At 37.5% G+C, this 25,727-nt stretch overlaps 2 protein-coding genes across 4 annotated transcripts; both read right to left on the reverse strand.

The window, feature by feature from the left end:
- Nucleotides 1-229: 229 nt before the first annotated feature.
- LOC116255065 (uncharacterized) lies at nt 230-5,910 on the reverse strand. 3 transcript variants are annotated; one of them, XM_031630802.2, is made up of 3 exons: nt 5,726-5,906; nt 2,804-3,289; nt 230-536 (listed from the first exon to the last, which is right to left on the reverse strand). In XM_031630802.2, the coding sequence occupies exons 2-3, from the start codon at nt 3,212-3,214 to the stop codon at nt 366-368; spliced, it is 582 nt and encodes a 193-aa protein (XP_031486662.1). In that variant the 5' UTR covers nt 3,215-3,289; nt 5,726-5,906; the 3' UTR covers nt 230-365. The 3 variants fall into 3 exon arrangements, with proteins under 3 accessions (XP_031486662.1, XP_031486661.1, XP_049934018.1); XM_031630801.2 differs by having other exon boundaries at nt 5,624-5,906; XM_050078061.1 differs by lacking the exon at nt 230-536 and adding an exon at nt 545-2,318 and having other exon boundaries at nt 5,624-5,910.
- Nucleotides 5,911-9,028: 3,118 nt separating this feature from the next.
- LOC116254632 (uncharacterized) lies at nt 9,029-18,163 on the reverse strand. The gene is made up of 14 exons (XM_031630147.2): nt 17,475-18,163; nt 16,596-16,779; nt 16,317-16,385; nt 16,146-16,244; nt 15,264-15,343; nt 14,349-15,162; nt 12,476-12,749; nt 12,092-12,359; nt 10,719-10,803; nt 10,568-10,619; nt 10,438-10,487; nt 10,308-10,355; nt 9,705-9,898; nt 9,029-9,610 (listed from the first exon to the last, which is right to left on the reverse strand). Exons 1-13 carry the CDS (start codon nt 17,726-17,728, stop codon nt 9,722-9,724), a joined length of 2,454 nt encoding a protein of 817 aa, XP_031486007.1. The 5' UTR covers nt 17,729-18,163; the 3' UTR covers nt 9,029-9,610; nt 9,705-9,721.
- Between the last annotated feature and the right edge of the window lie 7,564 nt (nt 18,164-25,727).

The following is a 25,727-nucleotide window of genomic DNA, read 5'->3' on the forward strand; positions in this document are numbered from 1 at the left end:
GCACGACATGTAATTGCTTCTACTAAAAATGTAAGTGCTTTCACTATAGTTCATACTGAAATACGTTTCAAAGATTAATTATTCCAAAGGAAGCGCCATGCAGATTTGCAATTCCAATATATTCCGGAAAGTTTTAAGTTTATATCAGCTGGAATCAGTTCGTTGTTTCTAATGTTCTGAACTTTATTGATTTCAACGTATAACTAAACACCACAAAGCCAAACACAAGTAAAAAAGTCAATTTTATGATTCAAGTGCCTCATTAGCAAGATCTTCAGGTAGCCAAGTAAGGATACTTTACAGCGCAACCAAACACACAAGGTGGTCAAGAAGAAAAGAAGATTTCCTGATCCTGCAACTACAAACTACAAAGGAGTGGTATCAACAATAGCTTCCAGTATTTTCTTATCCAGCTCACTCTGACCAACCCAAACAGAACTTTGCAGCCTAAGGAGCTCCATCTTCTCCCGCTTCTTCTCACCCCTCTGCTGCTCTCTACTTCTCCATAACTCCAACTTTTCAGCTCTCTCCTTCAGCTGCAGCCACAATTGGTGAATGACCAGAAGTTTCATCAGCAGCAATTTCAACAAAAGAAAATAGTAATGTTCAACATGACATTAAACAGCAAATCAAACACCTCACAAGGCCAAAAATAAAAGTTACCGCATTCTATCAAAATATTAATTTAAGTTAAAAAAGGTGACAAATAGAAGAGTGGTTTGACACGTTATTGGCCATTAAACAAGTTCATGTATTATTAATATATCAAAAGGTATTGATATGAAAAAGAAAGTACCAAACCAATAAGATGGAGAAAGGAGATCCAGATAATTTAGCGAACTGGAAAGAACTAAAGCCATTTGAAGAACCTGCAAATTCGACTGGCATATCTTGAGCCTTGATTTAAGGATCAGATTGGCATTAAAGTAAACTATGTGTGTTTTAAAGGGACTGCATATTTTGAACCCATTTCAATCTTGGAAAAAATTGAAGACAAGCATGCTCCACAATCACACACATTGATCTAACTAGCAGAAATCATACCTCCTCTGTGTACCATATGGCAATCACCACAGCTCCTGCTCATGACCATTCTTCTATCCTTTCATTGCTTTGCTAGGCTATTTGATAGTCATAATGGGTTCATTGTGTTTGGCACATCTAATATTCATAATAAACATTTTTAGAAATATTACGTTTCAGGGACATTTCTGTCCATGCAAATGTACAGTCCATATAGTAAAAAATTAAGTCAAGGGCTCCATTGTACCCAAGCATGCCTTTTTGTGCGATGCTTTCTCCTTTCTGTGAGTCTATAAAGCAGTGACTCATTCAAATCTTGGTGTCACAGACAGGCTGTAATCTCCTCTAGAAGGTATGCCCATAAAGATTTGAAATTATTTCTTCTAGACTTCCACTCAGAAAATTAGGCTCGCCTTTTTTTGCCTAGTTTATCTCCATTATTTGATTTTAAATCTCCTCTATTCTTTGTGTCAAGTTTCAGTCTGAAAACTTTCACCCAATAAGGCGTGAAATTGGATTGTTACGTCTAATCTACTATAGCTCTGCAATATACACAAACGTTAAATGTTGTCTGAATAAATGCCTGATTGCAGTACTCATACCTTGAAAACATTCCATCAGGCATCAGATGTATGTTTGTTTTCCAATATTCTGACTGAAATTGGATCAGATTTAATACTGAAAATTTTCTGTCTGGATAAGTACCTGATTGCAGTATTCATACGTTAACAATATTGTATCAGATATATTATGTTATGCTGATATGACAAAATCGTTGCAATAAGTTTCCCACACTCTTCAAAAAGAAGCTCCAACATATATGAGTACATAGACAATTACAAACAGCCCACGCAAAGAACTAGACAACCTTATCATGTCAGAAGCCTCAAGGTCTCAATCTATATAACACTTTGAAGTGACTATTCCTTATTTATTCTCCTCCCTCTTTCCTTCTAAATTAGATCATATGTGAACTTTTAATACAGAACATGAACAAACATTTCAAGATCAAAAGACACAAACGACAGGTACAACCATAGTTAAGAACCAAAAGCATAAGGCTGGTACATCTAATCACCTTAAAACATGCATAAGATAAATGAAGAAATGGTTTTGTACATCATTATAACCATTCCTCAACTATTTCTACTATAAAAAGTACATTAACAGAGAACATACACAAAACTTTGAAATGAAAATATATATAGCAGTTCCAATTTACTCTCTGATTAAAAAGCCTCAATGCGTCCTTCAGATTGATCACCCATGATCATTAAAAGCTCATCAAGCCTTGTCTGCGTGCATCAAGTTCAAATTCCATTTAGGTAACAAGCTCAATGTCACCAACATAGAAATAAAGCACATTCATGAATCAACCACATAGCTTACTAGTATGACCATAAAAAAAAAAAAAAAAAAAAAAAAAAAAAAAAAAAAAAAACTAACACCATCTCCAACGAATGCATAGGCAAAATTTGAAAGAAGATAGACCACAAATTATCAAATAAATCTATATTTAGTTGGCATGAAGAATTTATATGTGATTGAATGGGAAACTACCAGTCTAAAATTTGTCATTTGTTTACTTAGTTAAATTAAGCTAGCTTGCACTAAGCCCTGAATGGCATGTTACCACACTTATAGACATATAAACAAGCACATAAAAAACCACTTGCAGCACAACAAACAAATCTTAACAAGGGGTCCTCTAAGGCTCTCTATCACATTTGGACCATTGCAGAAGAAGGAAGAACAGAAAAAGAGGAGAAAGAAGCAGTACCAGTGTCTCGCGGAACTCTTGGTCGAGGAGGAGACGCTCAGCAGCACGGCCCTCAGCAATCTTCGCCTTAGCTGCCTTGCGCTCCTCCTTGGCAAGCCGGATGGTTTCACGCCTGGCCTCATCCTTGCGCTCCTTCTCCTGCTGCTGCATTTCCATCTCATACATGTACTGCTTCCTCAAATCCTTCACCTTCTTGGCATAGTCACGCCTAAGGAGGCCAAGTGCTGCCTCTGCCTCCCTTGGGTCCTTGGGCGGCTTCCAGCTTCCAAGGTACAAGCTTGACTCTGAGAACTCATGTTCCTGCTCCTGACGGTAGACATAATCATGCCGGTCCCGCATGCACTGTTGGAGTGCACCCCTCATTCTTGACCACCTTAACACTCTTGGTGCTAAAAAACATGCACTAGTCATTGCTTCTGCTGGCAAGAAGCAGCCCTCCAATGCGGACCCTCCCCCTTCCCTCCTTCAAAGGTGTGTTTGATGGCCCTGAAAAGTTTTATAGCATTAGAATTTCAGAATGATTTCTCTTAAGATAGAGTGCAAGAGGAAATTATTCCTCATTCAGATTCGTGTTTGATATTTTGAAATGAAATTATTATCGCTAAATATTTTTTGTGTTGTTTGATGGATTGAAAAATTATTCTGGAAAAAAGAAGTTGCCATTGGCTTTCCAACATAAAGATCATAATCCTGCAACATGCCTTACCTACAGCAACAACATTCAGAAATAATTAACAGATAGCAGCATCAAGACCAATAACAACATTCAAAAAACAAGTTTTTCCACAACATTGAGAAATGAGTCTTACCTGCAGCAACAACATTGAGAAATAATAACAGATAAAAACACCAAAATTTTCGTTTTTTAGAAACCATGTATATTTAAATAAACCACCACATATCAAACTATACATATAAATAGGATAAATACAAGTAAATGGATTCAAAGGTGGAATTAAGAGAAACATCATTATGCATGAAGACAACTCCAGACAAGAATAGAGAAAGATAGAAATAATGGTTGTTGGACAATATTCTCAGTGACCATAGTTCAGATTTTTAACAACAAATCATGTTTTTTGAGACCATACTATCTTATGCTGCAAAAGAAGCAATTTTACTGGAGATGAGATAAATTCTCAGTTTTTAGACCAGGTTTCTTAATATTTCAAGCCTACTTTTTAGGGTTATTAAAGGAATTCCATATCAATATTTGAAAATGGTATTCTTAGTGCAAAAAATACTAGGATATATGGTACAGAAGGCAATCATGGTCTAACCTGTGCTATTGAGCCAACACTTTTTCTTAAGTCATCATACTTTACTAGCCTGTTCTTTCAACGAGATTTCCGTATGTAACATCTATATTAAGAGGATCCAAAAAAAGAAGGTGATTGATAACAGAATTGAGAACAAGCTCATCTAACATCTAGACAAATTCCCAGTTTCTTGATTTTGTGCACTTTTCTGGAAAACACGTAATCCAATTGAAAAGAAGAAGCTGGACACTAAGAACAGATTACTGAGAAATTTGCAGTAAAAGCTACAAATACAGTTAGAGGTGGTGCAGGATAAACTTCATGCAACTGAAAAAAATTGGACAAGCCAAAGGCTTGACTGGATCAGCTACATGCACAGTACACACAAACACAGAAAATAAGAAAACAAGCACTAAGAAGCAGGTATAACAAGTACAATCAGCTACACGCACAGTACACATTATCATGGTAGATTGTTTCGCATGCTGACTCCTGCAAAAAGTAGACGCCAGTCTCGGGTTTAACCTTAATTAAAGGTCTTAACCCTATCCCCCTACATGACCAGCAGCCTCACGGCCCTCACCAACAAACGAGCCTTCCAACTACGTTGTCAAGTCTTCCCCAAATTCACCTCCTTTTAGTCCAACTCGTACAAGATTATCAAAGCCCCCTTGCTATTTTAACATTATCTCTGATTATGACTCAAGAAGGAACCGTACCGCTTCAGTCCCATCTGAAAATAATACAGAACGGAAAAATCTATCTCATTTCGCACAATCTGCGCTCAATACTCCTTCCCTAGCTATCAATACCCGAACTCGGAGAAACAGCTTTAGAAAGAAATTCAACTGTATGAGCCATTCAGCCCTCTATGGACAAGCAATATCACTTCTATCATGAATCCCATGCTAAGACTGAAAAAAACCAAATTTCCCTATCATAAATTAACAAAGCAGAGATTCAAGCATCTAATCTAAGAAGGAGTTTTAAAAATCGAAGGAGAAAATGCAAATCGACGACTTACCTCCACTACCGTCCCTCTTCACCTCTATCTCTCAATCTCTCTTCCTCCCTCGTCTTTTCTCTCTCGTTTGCCCTCTTCCTATCTTCACCTCTCCCGCTCTTTCTCTCCCGTTCTCTCCCCGTCTCCCTGTCTCCTTCTCTCCCTTTCTCAAACCCTCTCAGTTTTCTTTAGAAAATAAAAGAGAATGAGGCGGTAAGGCTCGACAAGCCCTCCCCTCCCCAAATTTTCAAAATCAACCCTCTTTCGGAAGCACAGTTTAGTTTTAAAAATTTCCCAAACATCCCTTTATAAAGACTTACGGGCGTAACACCTTCCTTTCAGGTAACCTGTTGCTTGTTGATCTGTTTCCAATCCAGCTGAAAGCTGCGGAAATCAAGGTGGAGACACACGACCCATTGGTATAAAAACGGCACAAACGAAGACGGATGAGGAGGAATGGCGAACGAAGGCGAGGCAGAACAACGGCAGAAGAGAGAGGAGATGCTCTCCGCCGAGGGACAATCATGATGTGTGTGAGAGAGAGAGAGAGATGGTCACCTGCGACTGTACCACCAGCGTCTGAGCGAGTATGCGAGGAGAGAGTGACAAACGATCGAAGGTTTGAGCGAAAAAACGAGAGAGCGGAACAGAGAGGCCAACCTGAGACGACAATCTCAGCTGCCAGTGGTCGAAGAACGGCGTTCCCGGAGAAGTGAAGAGCGATGAAGGCGTCGACGGCGAATGCCGGCCTCGGAAGGCGGCGAAGGCGGCCTCTGCGGAACGTTGGAGAGCGGCGCGAAGAAGTGTCCTCTCCTCCGACTGTCCTATTCGTTACCAATGCCATTTCTTCAGAAACCATAACAAGGAAATGAGACGATCAAGCGATCCGTATCGGAGTGCACGGGCCGATACAAGTTTATGCATGGTAAAAAATAATTTTCAAATCATTATTAAACTATTTTAATCCATTTTTTAATTTAAAAAATAAAACATGACTGTGCGAACCAATCTATACGCTGTACTCTGTGAAATCCAATAACACATCTAAGAGTGTGTTTGATAGTAACGGATTTTAATCTAAGATCCAAAAAAATGTGGGACTCATAGCATAAACAAACAACAGATACTACCATTACATGAAAAAGAAGATTTGAGATCCTGAATTTGTAGTCGAAACTCAAATTTTGGTATCGGATCGAAATGATGTTCGACCTTAAATGTGTAGATTTAAGATTCTCATTGGTCTCAAATCAACTTATATCTCATATCAAAAACTATCAAACATTCCATGAGTGTCTATTTACCTAATATCTCAGATCCAATGCAAACTTGTGTTTTTTTATTTCATTCATTAGTAATACTTCTTCTATTTATTTATTTCATTGACGGTTAATATATTTGTTAAATATGAATGAAATATATCTAATCCAATGTATGATTTGCTTCCTTAATCAGAAGACAACAGTTATTTGTTCCGAAATACCAAAAACAAGAAAAAGTAGACAAAATAGCAAGCATTAAACATTAGAGTATGGCCTCAAGAAATTTTACACATAGATGAAAGAAAGGAGAAAAAAAGAAAAAAGAGATTCGGTTTTGTAGGAGGAATGATCAATCTGGATTTGGATCCTTCTTGGGCCCATGGTGGTGCACGAACACGGGACGTAGGAGCTTCCTGACGGCTTTGCAAAGAGCCGACCGCCGGCGGCGAGGCGAGCCGGACGAGGGGGAGACGGAGCGGAGGCAGGAGAAGGCGGCCGGCTGCGGCGGCGTGAAGAGGAGGCGAGCCGGGTTGGGGGTGGAGTAGCTCCTCCCCATGAGGGCCCTGTTGAGTTGGACCTCGAAGGAGACGCGCTCGAACCGGTCGAGCAGCGAGCTGTCGCAGTCACGGAGCTCCACCACTCTTGCCTCCAATCCGCCGACCCGCCGCCGCCGCCGCTGCTGCTGCTTCGTCGCCGCCGTGGCAGCTGCTGTTGCTGCTTCTTCTTCTGCTTCCATCACCAACCACACAAGCAAACGCATTTCTTTCCTTTTGCAAGAGTTCTAAGGATTCTCTCTCCCTTCCTCACTCCCTCTTGAGGGTGATGAAGACGCAACTCGATAATTCCAATTCTTGCAATTCCCAAGAAATCCTTTCTGTTGTGTACCAGAAGCATCTCTATGTCTCTGTGATAGAGAGAGAGTTGTAAAAGGTGCCACTGCCATACTTGTTGGTTCACTTGTATATATGCATGGAAAATGGAAAACAGACTTATCAATTTCAAAAAGAAATTGGTCATTTCTTTATTTTGTTCTCACTACAATATTTTTCCTACTCTAAATTTGTTTGATTATAGTGAAGAAAGAAAACCTGGAAAATCATTATATATATATATATATATAAATCTGGATATCTCTCTTTTGTCTGCATTCCTATTATGCCCCTGCTTACAAGGGATAATTACGATGTTAAATTATGAGATTTAGGTTTTGAAGATGGATATTTTTGTCATATTACTTTGGTCAAAGGCAATCTCGTAGATCTCATTTCTCTATATATGTGCACTGCATTCCATTTAATGCAATGATACAAACAGTTGCATTCCTTCGTTATATTCTGAATTTAAATTCAAATTAAATAAAGTAAATTCAAAAGGGCATTATGGGAATACCAAAAGAATGTGAATCACTTTTCGTTCTGGCCCCTTTTTTTGTCTAATTTTAATTGAGGAATCATGCCTTTGCTCTCCTCATAGTTAAGGCATCTCTCCTGTTTTTATAATTTTGCCACTTTTATCACAAACTTTGAGCCATCCAAACAGGATTTGTTTCTTTTTCTCCATAGCCACAATAATCAATTGTACAAAACCTAGTAGTTTTCTCCATGAGATTCACTAAAGGATCTCTATACTGCAAAAAATGTGATATTTAAAGAATGTGGTGCTTTTTTGTTTAATGTTTTTGTCACGATAATATTGTATTTGTTACTAACAAATACATGTTGCGATAATACCTTAAATATTGATATGAGCCTAGAATGACAAGTGTTTGATACCCTGCATCTATTCACTAGTTGCATGGTTTAATCCTTGCAAGAAAATGGTTAATAGCTCGAAAAAAGCCTGAAAACCCCCTTATTCTCCTTATTTCCAAGGTCAGGGGTTTCATCTAAACCTAGGTGAGATACGGTACACCCTTCAACTTCAATGTCGCGATCCCATTTTTAACGCCTATGAAAATCGAATAATCAAGGTGTCGCACCACCAACTATTTTGCCTATAGAGTTTAAAAAAATAATAATAATAATTAAATTTAAGGTTGTGCTTGGATAACACCAAAAAACACCAATTTGTAAAACTCAGGTTTTTTTAAAACATGGTTTTTTTTTTTTAGTTCATGCTTTTTTAAATATGTGGTTTTAGTCAAAATTGGTAATCTGTGTTGCGACCATCGGCCAAACACGCCTTAAAAACATTTTTGCCTCCAAAAGGGCGTAAGGATATTAGCCTACATGCCATAATATTTAACTTTCTAAATTTAAACGTTTACTAACTTGGGTTTGTCAAAAAATCCAGAAAAAAAACCAAAATTGTGTAAACCAAAAAAGGGAGAGAGAGAGAGAGAGAGAGAGAAGAAGCTTCATAATTGTTGCATAATACAGTGATTCATAAGCAGAGACGGACATTCATTCCATCATGTTCCTAAAAGCCTTCTATCAGAAAGTATCAGATTAACCATTAGATTTATGTCTTACTTTTAAAGGCATATGTTTCGGTTACTTGCCGTAGGTATAAAACTATTCGCATCTTTTACAGGAAACAGGATCTTTTGCATGAGTTTAGAGCCATCTTTTAAACAAGTCCACAATCTGGAATTTACAGCTAAATGTACGAAGCGACTTGCAAGGAGGTTTCCTTCTGCAAGGCTGCAAGCTCCCCAAAAAAAAAGAAAAAAATGCAGGACAGATGATTGGATCCCCACAAGCAAAAAGCAAAGAAGATTCACAGGATCCCATTAGCAAAACGCAGTGAAAAGAGAGATTAACTGATACCAACTTAAAAAGGCAGTAGACCATGATGCCTCCACTTACAAAGTTGGCTCAGTGTACTAAATGGACAAAAGTAGATTTACATCAATTGAATCACTTATTACATTGTTCAGAATGAAGATTTTCCTTGAGGTTGAAGCTGAGAAGCCCAAACTTATAGGCAAAAAAGCAGATTTTCTTTGTACAAGAAGATGGTGGCGCCATGGGGGAAGGGGATCCAGATGACCACGCTCACAATTCAGCTGAGGCTCAATATGATGCATGATAAAAAAGAACTCGGATTTGATGTGCCAATCCCTTGATGCTGTGTCCTCACATTGCTGAAAACTGGAGGGCCATCATCACTTTCAAGTGCAGAGGAGCCTGCTTGACAGAAAGCCAGGTTGGCCAGCAGAGTGACTCACAGCACCGAGGCCTAGCTTCAATACAGACTGAATTCCACTCCCAACTGCTTGATCTGGTTAATCTCATTGGAATTTCCGAAGTAGACAAAAAAGCATGATCATGAACTTGTACATCTGCCATTTGTATAACCATTAATAAACAGAGTTAAGTTTTCCATATCAACATAATCTTCTTACCTAGTTCCACATACCACCCAAAATTTCTTACCTTATGATTGTAGATGATCACACCAATTGAACAACAGAAGCCACGCGCAAGGCTCCACCTTGGAGAAGATCGGGGAGTTCATCAAACAACAAAGCAGTCCGCCACCCCCATCCCTTGGGAGCTTTAGGCAAAAGAGTCCCAGTTTGTTTGAAATTTCCAAACACCATGACCTCCCTCTTTGATGGGCAAATCAGCTGAAGGATAGAAAAGCACAGAAATACATGTCGAGAAGGCGATGTTAGATTTCATTGATAAGAAAATTATATACATGAAAACCGTTTAGGTATTCATTCATAAAAATATGATTGACAGATATCCTAGAACAAAGCATCAGGTTATCTGCCACTTTTTATTTGACCAGGTGGCAGGAAAAGCTGCAAGCAGACAGCAAGTGGTGAACTTCATGGGACTTGTTTCAGCTTCTCGATATTATGCCAATTGCCAACTATAAGCAAAATTGCTACTCCTATAACTGAGAATAAGTTGTTTTTTCAAATTGATAACTTGAGTAAATATAATTGGAACTCAGACCCAGATAAAGCCAGGTAATAGCATCACGGAAACTTAGACAACCACCATAAAGTATCAACAAGCCAATTATACCTGATATCGAGCTGTGACTTTTTCCCTAGAATCCACATATAGATGACCCTGAAAAATGGGAAACATAAAATTCAGCTAGGAAATGCTACTGCACAATGAGTAGTTAGCCACCAAGATAACAAGTATTGACCTTTCTGAGTGGATCTGATGTTTCTGCCTTGCGCCGATGAAGAAACAAACCTGAAATACCAAAGGCCTTTTAGAATAAATTAATATTCAGAGAGAAGCTTACTCAATAAATTGAAGAACTTCTAGCATACCAAGGGTGCGGCGCCCTTGTGGATCTTCATCACTAAATGCCTGAACACTTACCTGTTCCAAAACAAAAGAAGAAGAATATCTCTTCAAGACAATCCAAGGATCAAACACTTGTGGTATAAAGACATTATATAAATTTATAATATATACTACCTTCCATAATGAACCAGCATAAAATACTTCAGGAGAGTGCTTCACTTGTCCATCTGCAAGCCTATGTACATCTTGGAATTCGACCCTGCAGATAACATGTAATCAGTATGTAAGAGTTGTGTCTCCTGTGGCCACATTTCAAAGAATATGGAAACAGCACACGATTCATATTATAGAGTCCACTTAAAATTTCAGCACATACTACTGACTGTAAAACAGAGTGTTAATGAGAAATAAGACAGTACATCTCAATACCCAATAAAGCAAGTCAACATTTTCAAGTATAGCAGCAGATAAAATTATGCCACAAAAATTGATTTTACAAAAGTTTAAGGTGTGCTGCCTCGGTTAGAATAAAAGGGCTAAAACATTTAAATTCCTAGGACATGTTATGACTCTAAGTCTCTAACAACAGAGTATTACTGTGACCTAATGCCTCAAAATTTGATCTTACAAAAGTTCAAGGTATGCCACTTGGTTAGAATAAAAGGTCTAAAGCATTTCCATACTCAGGATGAAACTTGCTACATGTTCACTAGAAATACAAAATTTTCAAAATCAAATAAAACCCAAATATTCTCAGGAAAAATTGATTAAAATGACTTGGAGTACGCAATCAGATTCACAATTCAAAAAGCAGGCATGATATACAAGATATATACTGGATACACAAAAATGACATGATTTGGTTAGGCTGATACTACTACAACTTACAATTATTTGTTCAAAGCCAATACTACTTTACACAAAAAAAAGGTGGGCAAATTTTTGTCTGAATTCCATCTAGTTGTTCGTGATACATTCTTCAACAATTTTAAACCTACTGTTGGGTGCCAGTTCCTAGAAATGTCAATTAGGTTTGAAGCTTGCTAAAAAAGTTAACTGCTTTGAATGAATTTCATTCACAGAGCAATCTTAATTTATAGACACACAACAGAACACTAAGATGAAACATCACATGGAAGAACACAAAAAATGTCTCATAGCTCATTAAAGACTACGCACACCGACAGAGAACCCTTTCAGAACACTATGCAAGACATCAAAAATTTATATCGACATTGAACCTAGGACTTATGAAAGATTGCTAGGTTATGGAGTTCTAGTAGATGGGTGATTGTCAGTTAGACCTAGAAAAGAGGGTTTCCATAGAATCTTGAAACTATATCAATTACATTCTGCCTCCACTCAAGACACTAGAAAATGGAATGTTCATGAGTATAAGATGCCTAGGGCACTCAAAATATTAAAGATTTTAAGATGAAATATTTGGCTTGAATGAAGATATGATCCTTGAGAGTAAGTTGATCAAAATTTCATATTTCATGGAACATAGTTGTGGAAACAATCGAAAGAGTGTAGCAGGCACCCACCCAAATCGGAAAGGAGGAAACTTTCGCAACTGTGTCTTCAGATCTAAAGATATTGAGCAGCCATCAGAATTTTCCCAATCAACTACAGCAGTAGGCTCCTCTGGTTCCAGTATCTCCCTGGGAATGTCAGTGTTAAATGGAACGACAGCAGCAACTCCAGAGTATCTGCTTTGGAGATCTGACTCATATACTCTGTCAGACTGTTCTACCTGAATGGGCGAGGCATTGTTCCCCTGGCTAAGACCTACTAGGGCTGTCAGCCCATCACCTGGTAATATCAACTCTGGCATCTTATCAAAGAAATCTTACTACCCCAAACTGAACAGAAGATAAGGGAGTAAAGAAGTGATGGAAGCCAAAGTGGAGAAGGAACAAGAGTTGTACCTCGTCCTATACCAGCAAGCCCATCCATAGGAGCTTGTACATGCACACGTACAGGTCTAAGCAGTCCACTACCTTCACCTTGAGCATCAGCAAGATACACATCATTCATGTTGCTAGGAGTGCCATTCCGTTCATGATCTTGCCTGTAGTAGGTAGGGGGACTGACACCTTGAGAGTATCTATATGACTGCCGACATATACAAGACAAGCTGCTGAAGCTGCATTTATTGCAAGTATCAGCACCAATTTCTTGTACTCTTTGACTGAGAAGCACCTGCAACAAAAACCAAGTGAAATCTTTACCTTATTACCAATTCTAGAACATATTAAACTAAGAACCATCTCATAGCAATGTCTGGGTCAAAGACTAAAAGTACACATCTCTCTTTCAAAATGAGGGATAACTATAAATTGATTCCTCATAAAATTGCTCCACTTATTCAATTCATAACGTTTTAATTCAACATAGACCAATTCCAATTGGGAATCAGCCACCTATATATGGTCCAGACTCTCCTCTCTCTCTCTCTTTCTCTCTCTCTAGGATTCAAAAAGGTCTAATATGTAGATCAGAGCTTATAAGGGATATAAAATTAAGACTGTCAGGGGCTGATTGGATGACAGAGCAAAACCTAGTTATAAAGAGACCAGACTTTGCCCATAAACCAGGATTCCAGCAAACAAACCTTGTTTGGATACCAAACTATGTTCCGCAAAAGCTCTAAAACCTACAAAAAAGAGCATATGCGTGTGTGTGTGTGTGTGTGTATGCATATCCCACACCACTCAGGTGTGTGTGTGTACGTGTGTGTGTGTGTGTGTGTGTGTGTGTGTATGCATATCCCACACCACTCAGGTGTGTGTGTGTACGTGTGTGTGTGTGTGTGTGTGTGTACGTGCGTGTGTGTGTACGTGTGTGTGTGTGTATGTGTGTGTGCATATCCCACACCACTCAGGTCAAGGACAAAACCAGTCTAATCAGACCCTTTAAAAAAGATCATCAAGGTATTTTTTTGTGCAATCTAATCTTTTACACGTATGATATAAAGAGTGATTTGTTAAGAAATATACATAAGTCATCTTAAGACTGGTACAATCCAGCAAGAACACTACCAGCCTGCCATCTCCAGCTTGTGAATTGTTGGATAGCAAAGGAACTTCCCCACCATGATGGCGACGAATTGAACAAACGGGAGGGATACAGGAAAAGCCCGGCATTGGAAAATATGGTTCTCTCTCAGCCAAACAGATAAAAACCAGGTTTTTCTTTAATAACCTGGTTTGACGCCTGAAATCTGGTTGGTGTTATCAGATGGTCTCTTATCTTTTTCTGCTGATAAAATCCGACTGGAAATAGATTTTCATGATGTGCCAGCATACAAATAGCATTCCCTTGTTCTTATCTTATCAATGAGGCTTTTCTTGGGAATTATCTTGTAAGTTTGTTACTTTGTTTTACTTGGGAAAATCTTGTGAATTTAAAAATTTTAAATGGCACAAAACTTACCAGAAAATTATAAAGTTTCTATTCTACTAATTTTCTCACAACAGCATAGGAAAAATCAAAAAGGCTATTAAATCGTTAAAATAAAACCAAAATTTTTAAAATATATAAAAAAACACTGGAAATTGTGAAAAATCAAAAACACAATTTTTTCATTTTGAAGATTTTTCAAAATGCCATGTTTTCAATTTTTTAACTTTTCCTTATTTTTAATTTTTAACACAATATCTTGACAAAAAGAGAGACCCACACGGTATGTAACTGCGGGCATGTCTACATGAGTATGCATACCATTCTCTCGTGGAGTATCTCATAATCGTGCTCAAGAATGAGTTATTTGGGCAGTAAAGAAGGATATAGATTGCAAACCTGAAGCCACAGGCCATCACAAACAGCTTTGCAGGGAAAACCCAGTTCCTCCAATTGCTTCCTCGCATTAAGCAGCCCCTCAAATGACATATGGCAGTACAGAAGAGAACCCCCCTCAAATATATTTATGAATGCATCATAGTCTTCTTCACGTATTCCATAAGTATCCTTTGCAGAAGCTTTTACTTCCCTTCTCCCTACAATTCGACCACCCCATGAGGGAGGTTGAGAAAGGCTGCTTTTCCCCCACTCACTAGACAAGACCCCATTGTGAGGTGACAATCCTGATGAGCAGCTTCTGGGATGATCTCTGGAAAACCATACAATATTTTCACCAAGGAAAGCTGCCTTGGATTGTTCGTGAGGTTTTTCTGCAGTCCCCTCTCTATTTCTTCTCTCGGTGCCCGTATTGGTCTCGACATAGGCACCAGAACTAATGACTTGCATTGTACTCGAAGAGTTACTTGATGAAGCAGGGTCTTCCATCTTGCAAACATAAGCAGCCGCTGGAACTGTTTGTGAACTCGACTCATGTTGAAAATGAATATGCTTGGTATCGGCCTCAACTATGTGAAAATCCACCATGCAATCAGCAAGCTCACAAAGAATATTATTTCCTTCACATTTTTTGTGCAAACCACTGCTTCCCGCCTCAGTTTCTACTAGCTGCTTATTAGTATTGATATCCATCAAGTTCTTTCCTTTGACTACAAATGGATCTGTAGGTGACTCCATCAGAGAGCTTGATTGTTCAGGGTGTTCAAATTTTTGAAGAGCACCTTTAGCTAATAGGGCATAGAGTGCCAATTCAAATCTTCAGTGCAAAAAAAAAAAAAAAAATGTTATACTATTTAACTTGAACCATACCCGGTTAAAAACACAAAATCAAAACTAAACAACAACGTTCTGACTAACCTTTTCTCTTCACTAGGTACCCACAGCTCATCAGATGTAAGCAGAGCATGCAATGTTTGGGAAGAAAGTTTCGGAAGCACCTACAAGTCATGGACTCACAGGTCAGGTTGCATATCAAGCATTAAAAAGGGAAAGAAGATACCTGAAAATATGCAAACCATGTGATTGAACTTTAACATCAAAAGAACAAATAATAAACTTAACAGCGCAAAAGTTTATGACCCCTCAAAGAAGATGCAAGACCAGGTGGTGTTCGATTGTTTTAGGTTTAGCTTTGGAAGACAGTCAAACACATTTACTGGGGTAAATGTTTATTTTGTATCTCCAAAAGGGGGTGAATTTATTTCCCCCTCTGACCTTTTCACCCGGCTTTTTCAGATAAGTGAAGTAAGGATGCAAACAAGGTGAAGGTTTCTCCCCATGAAAAAGTTTCTCTTCCCAACATGTACCATGTACCTAGCAAAATTTCACTGGTTTTTTACCTTGCTTTTCTTAAACTCCCATTCAAACACGCCTAGAACTAGAAGTGCAATGTGTCAGAAAGACCATCTCTGAATCTTAGAGAGACGGGAAAGAAAACCATCTTTATTTATCTTATATTTACTGGTGACCACTCCAAAACATCACATTGTACTATAGATAAAGAGAACAAATGTATCCAAGTGAATATAACAATACAAACTTCTAAACAGTCAGCCTTCAACCAGAAGAGAATATATTCGTACAAAGTAATCTGGTTCAGCTGAGACTGGACTGACAATGATTATATTTCAATGTACATGAAACATTTCATCCAACACTTGAGAATTGTAATGGCTTAAGTTCTTAAGAACTTAATATTGCAACAAAGAATTAGAGGATGGTAATGTGCTTGTTCTGTACCTCTCTTAACTCCTCCATGCCACTTTGACAAAGGTATCCCCAACAAGCATTTCTAACACGTTCCCCATGAATTCCATAATCTTGACTCTCTGCAAAAACCTGAAATATAACAAACCAGTTAGAGACCTATAAAGCACATTAACTCCTGCAAAATTACAAAGGATGGCTCACCTGATAGGACAAAAAGTTTGTTGTCCAAAGCTCAGAGATAATAAAGTCTGTGCAAATGGCGCAAAGATCCTGCATGAAAATGTTGGAGCAAAAAATTATTTTCTGATCCATCATGAGCACCACCCGTTAACACAATACTGCATTGCTAACTCTAGCAGAGACCACAAGAACCTTATAAACAATTAACTTTGAGATCAACTCCTATAAGAAATAGCATCCACAAGATGAGAGTTCTGCAGTTTGAAAAAACATTAATAGCATAACTTGCGAGCAGTTCACCTGCAGGTCAAGAAATGATGCAGCTGCAAGAACACGAAATGCATTGCTGTCATTAAGCTTAGGATGTTGGCCATAGAGATAAGCCAACGCCATCTCCACAGCTTCAGCATTAACATTGTGATCGTCAATCTGAAGCGTCACCATAGGTGCATTTGCCTCTTTCCAGGGACCTTGAAGCATGTTCCTGCAGATCGAGTTTTCCAGCAATCAATGTCAATATAATAAATTAGTCAACTGACTAACCATCTAGGTGCATTTGCCTCTTTCCAGGGACCTTGTAGCATGTTCCTGAAGATCGAGTTTTCCAGCAATCAATGTCAACATAATAAATTAGTCAACTGACTAACTATCTAGTCAATGCCAAGAAATCCGAATAGAACAGGTATGCGAAACTATAGATTCTTCCGCACGTAATCTCATTATTGTATCCAAAGAAACGAGGAAGAAGCAAGGATCATCGTAGATTAAGAGAAAAATATTCCACTAAATACATATGCAGACACCTAAAGGCGATTGATCAATAACCATTCTACTTCCTCCAGCTGCACTAATCAAAGAAGAAAAGGAACAAGATTCCAGTTCTAGGTTTTAGGCGACGTTGTATTTGACAAAAATGATCTTATGGTGCATATCAAAATCAAACCTCATGAACAATAAAGCTGTACAGAATTTCACATGAAACGAAACCAGACATCATAAGAATGAGTACCGCCCAGAGAAAATCTCGAGATGTACCTTGTGCGTGTATTCGGAAACGCAATAAAATCGCGAACATAACAGAAAGAATTTAAGAATTCGATGATAAAAAAAAGGCAGAGAATGAAAACAATAAGTACAAGCTTCTGCGGATACATGGGAGAGATCCCTGACGGGCACTACCTAAAGTAAGAGCTGCGCGAGAGAATCAGGCGGTGGAGGCGGTATGTCGACCCCATGGCCTGAAGGACGATGTCGGAGAACGCCCCGGAATTGAAACCCTCCACCTGGATGTGGTCGCAAAGGGAAGTGAGGTTGCAGTCGAGTGCCCGCAGCTCCCCGCTGCTCCGATCATTATCCTGTGGCAGCGGAGAGTTTCCGGTGGTCGCCATCTTCAGATTGTTGAAGGATCGGTTATGGCTGAATTGCCCATCCATCTTTCTCCAACCGGATTCCCCCTCTCCTCAAATCCTCCTGACCTCCAAATCCGCTTCCTCACAAAGAATCGCGATTCATAAATGGGCACCCGCCCATTGGGTAGAGATCAGTAGATCACATGCCAGAAACTCAGATAGAAACCATTTCTTATGAATCAAAATGATACAAATAAGACGACTCCCATCAAAATAAATAAGCACCAGTGAGAGAGAGACTCCTACGGGGAGGGGAGAGGGAGCGTGCGCCTTCCCTTTGCTTGGCACCGATTTGCCTCTTAGAATCAGTGGTGGTTCGTTGGTTGGCAAAGAGAGAGAGAGAGAGAGAGAGAGAGAGAGAGTAGACGTTGCTATTCATGGGGCTCCCATGGGTCCCGCAGCCCTCGCAACGAGGGGATTCTTTCCTTCTGCGCTCTGCATTTCCCTGGTATTTCCACCATTGATTTGGTTGCTCAATTATTTTTCTCGATCTCTACACTCGGTTTATTTACATGGTGCTTGTTATGATCATGCCAACATCCCAGCAGCAGTTACAAAAATTGGTTGTAAAAGTAAAGAAATTTTAAGAGATTGGCAGTTGCCCACACCAGTCACCATGTCGCTTCGCTATTATCACCATGTCGCTTCGCCATTGTCCACTCGCTAGTGCAATTGAGCTTCACGAAAAACTGACTTGAATTAGTGCAATTGAGCTTCATGAAAAACTGACTTGAATTTTGCATCTTCATCGTTCTATGTTTACTTTGTTTATTTTTTTGTTCGAGTTGAAGGGTTCATCGTTCTATGTTTACTTTGTTTATTTTTGTTAAGTACTTTTGAGTTGAAGGGTGTAACCATAAATTCACTTTAGATCCTCAAACAACACCGAACCCAGACTCTAATTGATGGGTGTATTAATTTTCTATTTAGGTCTCGAAGTAACCCTTAATATGAAGTTCACTGCCCATTGATGCATCAGTTATCTTTATGGATTATGATCAATGGCCATGAGGAATCACCAACCTTGAGACCACATCCTAGCCATTGGATCTATATGGAAGGCCTTGTGGACACCTTCATATTATACTAAAGGGATATTAAAAAGACCAACCTTAAATAATTTGTATACTTCTTTAATTATTTTTCTATAATAAAGAAACCCTAGCAAGAGATTGGGCCAAATGTGAGAGAAAGAAGCCTAGATGAGGACAAAGGCATCAATAATTTTGTAGACAGGAATTATTGGGGTGTCCAAAGTACATGTGCCATGCATAGACCTTCAAACTCCATTGTTTATCTCTTGATCACAATCAGTTTCCTAGGAAATGCAGCTTTAGATGAGGTTGTTTTAATTTAATATTTTGGTCTTGCTAATGGTTAACCAAGGATGATTGAAATCTCTCAATGCCTTGTCATCTTGAATGTGGAAATTAAGCAATTCAAATCATGATTCATCATGCACACACACACAAGTATATATATATATATCAACAACATTGGCAGATATCCGATCTGAATATAATCCATTGACATCTCTCTCTCTCTCTCTCTCTATACATACATACATACATATATATATATATATATATATATAAATGTTGTTGGGAATAGTATTGGATATAAGAAAAAAAAAAAAAAACACTTGACTGAGACATTGGATCTAAAGGCAAAGCTACATTGTAGTTGGTGCGGAAAATTGCCCATATCAGCTCAAAAAAATTACTTTATTTACATATGTAAACTTCATTAATTTTTAGTTTTTTGTTTTTATATATGAGTGCTCTTTGAAGTTTGAAATTGAAACTTACAGTGCTCCTCAACTAGAAATTTCTGGTTCCACCACTGATCGAATCAGATGTAGATTTAAGAAACAACATGCATTGGACTACTGTTTGAATTTAGTTTTAAATAAATATCTGATAGACTGATAGGCTTTAATTTTCGGCTTCAAATAATCCAATAACACATTTGAAAGTTGATTTTCAACCTATGGTAATGTAGTTCGGATTTGATTGTGTATGTAAAAGTTGGATTCAGATTCGGATTCGGACGTCAAAATAAACGTCTGAAATCGGATTCCAGTTGCAAATTTAAAGTTTGGATATAGACATGGTATATATATATTTATTTAATTTGTATTAAAGTCTGAATTAGTACATGTTTATGTAAAATTTCGATAAGTCGGACATGGTAAAGGGTACATCTGGTTCGAATCCTACCAATGACCATCCTTATTGAATGAGGGTTGTGGTTTTTGCTAATGTTGTTTAAATAAAAAGGGGTTTGAATTTAGTCACTGGTTCATGAATATCCCAGTAAAACTATTAAACTGTAATAATTCTTGGACATGAACAATTAAAAGACCAAAGTTTTCTTTCTATGATAGGGCAATTAAAAATTCCAATAGATTTTTCAAAAACTCGTGAAAATAAAAGTATTTATATGGTTAATTAATTCATTTCAAGCAATTTATTTCATTTTTCACGACCATTTTTACTAGAAGATATCAATGGGACTTGGTTTTATTTTTTACGACATGTTTTTAGTTGTTTGAGATCAATAAAAAACGACAATATTATAACATGAATGAAAATGCCAAGAACAATCTCATCGAGATTTCTACAACTTTTATTTGTTCTTATATCTGTAACTTTTTTTTTTTTTTTTATGTAGGTGTCCTTTTTATTCCTTCTCAAAAGTTGTGCATTTTTTTGTAATTTTCTTTTTCATGATATTGACTTCGTACCGTGTTTGAGTGGGGTTTCAGTTTGGCACCTTCAATCATTTAACACAAAATGGACCAAAATCGATAAGCAATTAATATATTTGATTATGATATATTCAATAGTCCTGCATAATAATAAAAAAATCAATGGCTTTATTGGGAGCCCATTGATTTATGTATATATATGGAGAAAAGTACATGAATATCGGTCCGAGAGCCAAGCTCGAGACTGATGATTCTTTATCCCATTCTTATCGTATCTGATCTCTTACACCTAATTAATTATTCGGTCTTTATTCCTTCTCATATCATATTAAAAAAATGATCAAGTTAAAAGAGATATATAAAAGGGGGAAAAAAATCCACTTGTGATAGAAGACAAGAAATCCCAGTAAAATGTCCCTCATCTCATCACATGCTCACTTGCCTTTTTAAGTTGGGCTGGACAATAGAGAAAAGATAGAAAACTTGGGTCCCACAATAAAAATCCGGCATCAATTATATCGCCGGCCAGGCCAACCCTATTATCGTCAATCAAGTTCAGTCAATCAAAACTGGACCAGTTGGTTGTAGGCCAGACCTAGGTAGGGGTTAACAACGCTTGAGCTCGACTCGTTAAAGCTCGAAGCGTGATTGAGCTTGAGCGGAGTCATTTGCTTAACGAGTCAAGCTCGAGTTCATAAGTCGACTCGTTCAAATAATCGAATTGAGTTTGAGCTCAACACATAACTGCCGAGTTGAGCTTGAGCTTTAATCGAGTTTGTAGAGCCTTAATCGAGTCGAGATCGAGCTCAACACATCATGATGAATATAAAGTCTATGAATCAAACTAGTTTGTCGAGCCTCAACCGAGTCGAGCTCGAGCTCAACACGCAATGATGAATATCAAGTCTATGAATCAAACGAGTTTGTCGAGCTAACTGAACTCGGGCTCGGTTCGTCTCGTGTTCGCCCCTAAGCCTAGGCCCAAAGATTATCGGGGTACTGGGTTGATACCCTATGTCTGATGTCTTCCCTTAATTACACGACGTATAGGCCATTTTCTTTCTAAAATTTTCGGCAACAATATAGTTGTGCTTTTGAGTGAGCATGACTGTCTGAGAAAAAAACCCAAAAAACATTCCATTTATATTGTCTTTAGAGTCATGAGTTGCTTCGGGACCTAAGTAGGGTATGATAAAAAACAGAGTTGCATTTATCAATATAATATTACAAAAAGTAACCAAAGTTGTTCGAAGGCATGTTGAGATCTACTAAACTAGAAGCCGAGTCTAGTGTGATAACGGATCGAATCGTTGGAAAGTGGCTATGAGCCCTATCCCTTCGTCACGTAACTGTAAGGAGGCCCACTTGCAGTTACGAGATTAACATGCAATCAATTAACTAAATAAAGATGTTCATATATAAAATCTAAATATTTTGCATTACCTGCTTTTCTCTGATAATCCGTCATTGGCCCTAACTGCACGCTTGGCTTCGAGAAAACCTATGAGGCGGCTAATATATGCCCAACACTTCACGATTTAGCGTTAATCGTGGGATTGCCTAGTCGATACTTCATAGAAGCAAACCCAGCTAACTTTCATCATTTGGTTTTTATTTATTCTTCTTCTTCTAATACTACTTCTTCTCTTTCAACCGTCGCTCTGCTGCTTAACGTTCGAGTGCATACATTGGAGCCTCCACTAATAAGGGGGAAGCCATAAATTTTTTATAAGGGGGTCGAATTAAAGTTTTTAAATTTTGACATAGGCTAAAATATTATTTTTTAAAATTTTTATATAAAACGGGTAAATTATTTTAAAACTTACATGTAAATTTAAAAAAAAAAATTGAGGTGGGGCCGGAGCCCAATACAGGGCCCGCTCCAATGGTGACTTGCTGAAATGACAGACGAAGCTGCTGAAGCTTAAGATCCAACACAAATTGTAATAATTAACATAGATGGACTATATAACTAGACTTAAAAGGTCGTAAGTGAAGAAAATCAAATCAAGAGTTCTATGCCGGCACAGTTCTATGAGCGTGACACAACAATAACCTTCCGAATGTTAGAAAAATGTGGATGCTACGTTTATAAGAAGGCCTCTTGAGTATCTTATCGAAAAAATGAAATAAAATAAATTTTGTAGATGATGTAAACTGCAATAAAAAAAAAAGTATATGTCGGCAGAATCAGGAGAAGAAACTTTTTATTATAAATACTTACTTTCTTGTATCATATTGCTTGGTCATATATGTGTTCATTGTCAATAAACAAAGTAAACTTATTAATTAAATATTTACTGTGTGATGATAAACAATGGTCAGCCACTTGAATCGCGAGAACCAACTTATAAGATAAATACATAAACATACCAAGAGTTCCATCTCCCCAATAAACTTTTATTTTAATTATAATGAAGCTAGATTCTTGCTTTGCTAATTAAGGCAAGTTTCCTTTATTTTCCTGATCATATACTTGAACATCACATTTTTTTAAGGACCACGTCAATATTATAGAAGTTTTATTATAAACCAATGCAATAAACTATAAATAACTAATAAGCGAGGGAGAGGATAAGGTACCGCGCGGTTTTATAAAATAAATGATAACGCCTCTCGACCTAAGTTGTGTTTTTTTTTTATAAAAAATAAATATATTAATAACTAGTAAATGGAAAAATGATAGGCCTCACATGCATCTACTTACTTAATTGGGACTTGTCCAACTAGTTTAAAAAGTCAAAATTGCTAAAAAAAAATGGTAGGAAAAAAATTTCCTAGATGTTTGTGCATAACAATTTTAAAATTGCGCTTGTTTAACCACACCTGAGATTATTAAGATCTCAAATCCATGGATTTAAGGTCGGATACATTTCATTTGACATTGAAATTTACGTGTAAAGTAGATTTAAGATTCCGCTCTCCACAACGACGAAATCTCCCATGTTTGCTTCTTCATTGGGTTACATTATTCAAAGGAGCTCCTTAGGAGTTGTTTGATTGTAATTGTTCTTGGAACACATTTAGCAACTATTTCTTCTAACGCATGACTTGGTTGTTTCAAGGGTTTTCAAAGAGAACTTGTAATAGAAAAATTTTCTTCAACTTATTGGTGATGTAAACACAATTTATATTAATGATGTAAACAAAGCCTAACTTTAAATGGCCTAAGTATAAAATGTAGATGGAATTTAATATCATAAAAAACGCGGAAAAATACTATGCAAGAGATGGTTTTTATTTAAATTAACCAGGTTGGTCACATTTTAATGGCGAAACGTAGTCAATACAACATAAAACATTGAAATAGCCAAAAAAAAAAATCACAAACTACAAACATCAAACACCAACAAATTTCTCCACTCATTAATTTTCTAATTCATCTAACCTACCTTGATTAACTTTCTAATTCATCTAACATACCTTGATTTTAAGATGAGATAAAGTTTCCCCTCTCACACCTTCTTCCAAGGGGAACTTTTTATAGAAAAGTTTTCCCTCGGAAACCAGGGTGCATAATCAAATGCTACCTAAAGATTATCTTATTTATAATTCACATTTTTCCATTAAAACTTGCTTTGCTTGATTGTGTTGCACATCACTTTCTTTTGTGTGAGCAGGACGGAACCTCTCTTTTCGGCTCGTCTACTTGGCATTAGAGTCCAAAGCTGTATTTGGGATCCAGATGGACTTACAGTTATTCTCTTCAACTTAAAAGTAGCACCTGCTACCTTTTACAGACCATGCCATGACACATAATTTAATTTATTTACATATAAAAACTTTATTCATTTTAGTTTTTTACAAATCAATGTTACTTAAAGTTTGAAATTTAATCTTAAAATGACCAACATAAATTTCTGGTTTCACCACTTATCTTCAAGAATCTAACTAATAACTAAGCTCTTACCAACCTCACCAGCTATGTTTTGAGGAGTAGCCTTTGTAATTCCTTTTCCTACTCATTCTTTTAAGCGCGAGATAACCCCAAGGAGTTGTGGGTTTTTTTTTTTCCTACCAATCGGGGCCGTCTCTTCACCACCTTCATGGGGATGGTTTACAGGGTTCATAACTATTCCTCTTATTACAGGGCGCTTACTTAGCCCACATTCAGATCCGGCCCTACCCAAACTTTCCTGGTTCACCCTGACATTACCCATTTGTCCACTGTTGTTGCGCAGTTTTTAGATATTAAACTATTCACATAGTTTTCATGAACAAGATAACTACAAAATTGGGAAAAAAAAAGAAAAGAAAAACTGAGCAGACCTGGGCCCATGTGCATGGGCGAGAGTCCTCACTCTCTTGTCCTTTTCATCAATGGCTGAGCACTGGCTTGCTAAAAATGTGTAGTTCCAATGATTGTAATGTTTATCATCTAAAAGTTTAGATCAGATCAAACGTAGGTAGTCTCCATCCTTTCCCTTTATACAATGTATGGTTTAGGAGAAAGAGCAGCTGTCAATGTACTTTCATTTCATGTCAACCCTAAAAGCTCGACAACATGAATCGATTCAACTTATTATCTCGAATCCTATCAACAAGTTAATAACTTGAACATAAGCCAACTTGTTAGAATTAGCAACTCTACCTAGAACATCAAACTTAGTTTGGTAGTTATATATATATATATATATATATATATATATATATATATATATTTATTCGATGAACAAAAGTTTGTTAACAACCCATCGTTCAAAATAGATGTTTGAACACTTTCTCTTCCCCTACCAAAGATTGCCACGATTCTAACCGACCCTTGTTTATTTATATTTTTGAATCTATGTTGGTTCCTATAACTTGTGCTTGCTTGTATGATCTCCTCGGGCTTGAGATGGGATTGGATTCAAGCATCGGTTGTCGTATCAACCAAATGACTCATAAAACAAGCTTGAGTAGATGTGCAATCAAATGCCGTAAGTATTGGAATGGTTCGAAGTCAGATCTGACGTATCCGTTTCATCATCACTGTTTAGATAGTTGCATTCGAATTCAGATTCATATTCATATTCAGACGAAGAAAAATCTATATCATGTCCGAATTTAAGCTTTTTTGACGGATATTAGACAGAAATTCAATTTATTGACGTCCCTAAACAAAAGGTGAGCTTCAATTACTCTTTTTAATTAATAAATAAATATACTTTATTTTAGTTTCTTGAACTGCGTTTTCAATGACACCGACTCGACGATGATGACTTGATATTTGATCTGCCAAGGAAGACGCAATCTCTCTATTAAAAAAGAGCATCTGTATCAGGCAATTCGTTGAAAATACTATTTACCTTTTCAACAAAATCGGCAGGACCA

This window comes from Nymphaea colorata, chromosome 5 (assembly GCF_008831285.2).
Source record: "Nymphaea colorata isolate Beijing-Zhang1983 chromosome 5, ASM883128v2, whole genome shotgun sequence".
Lineage (NCBI taxonomy): Eukaryota > Viridiplantae > Streptophyta > Magnoliopsida > Nymphaeales > Nymphaeaceae > Nymphaea > Nymphaea colorata.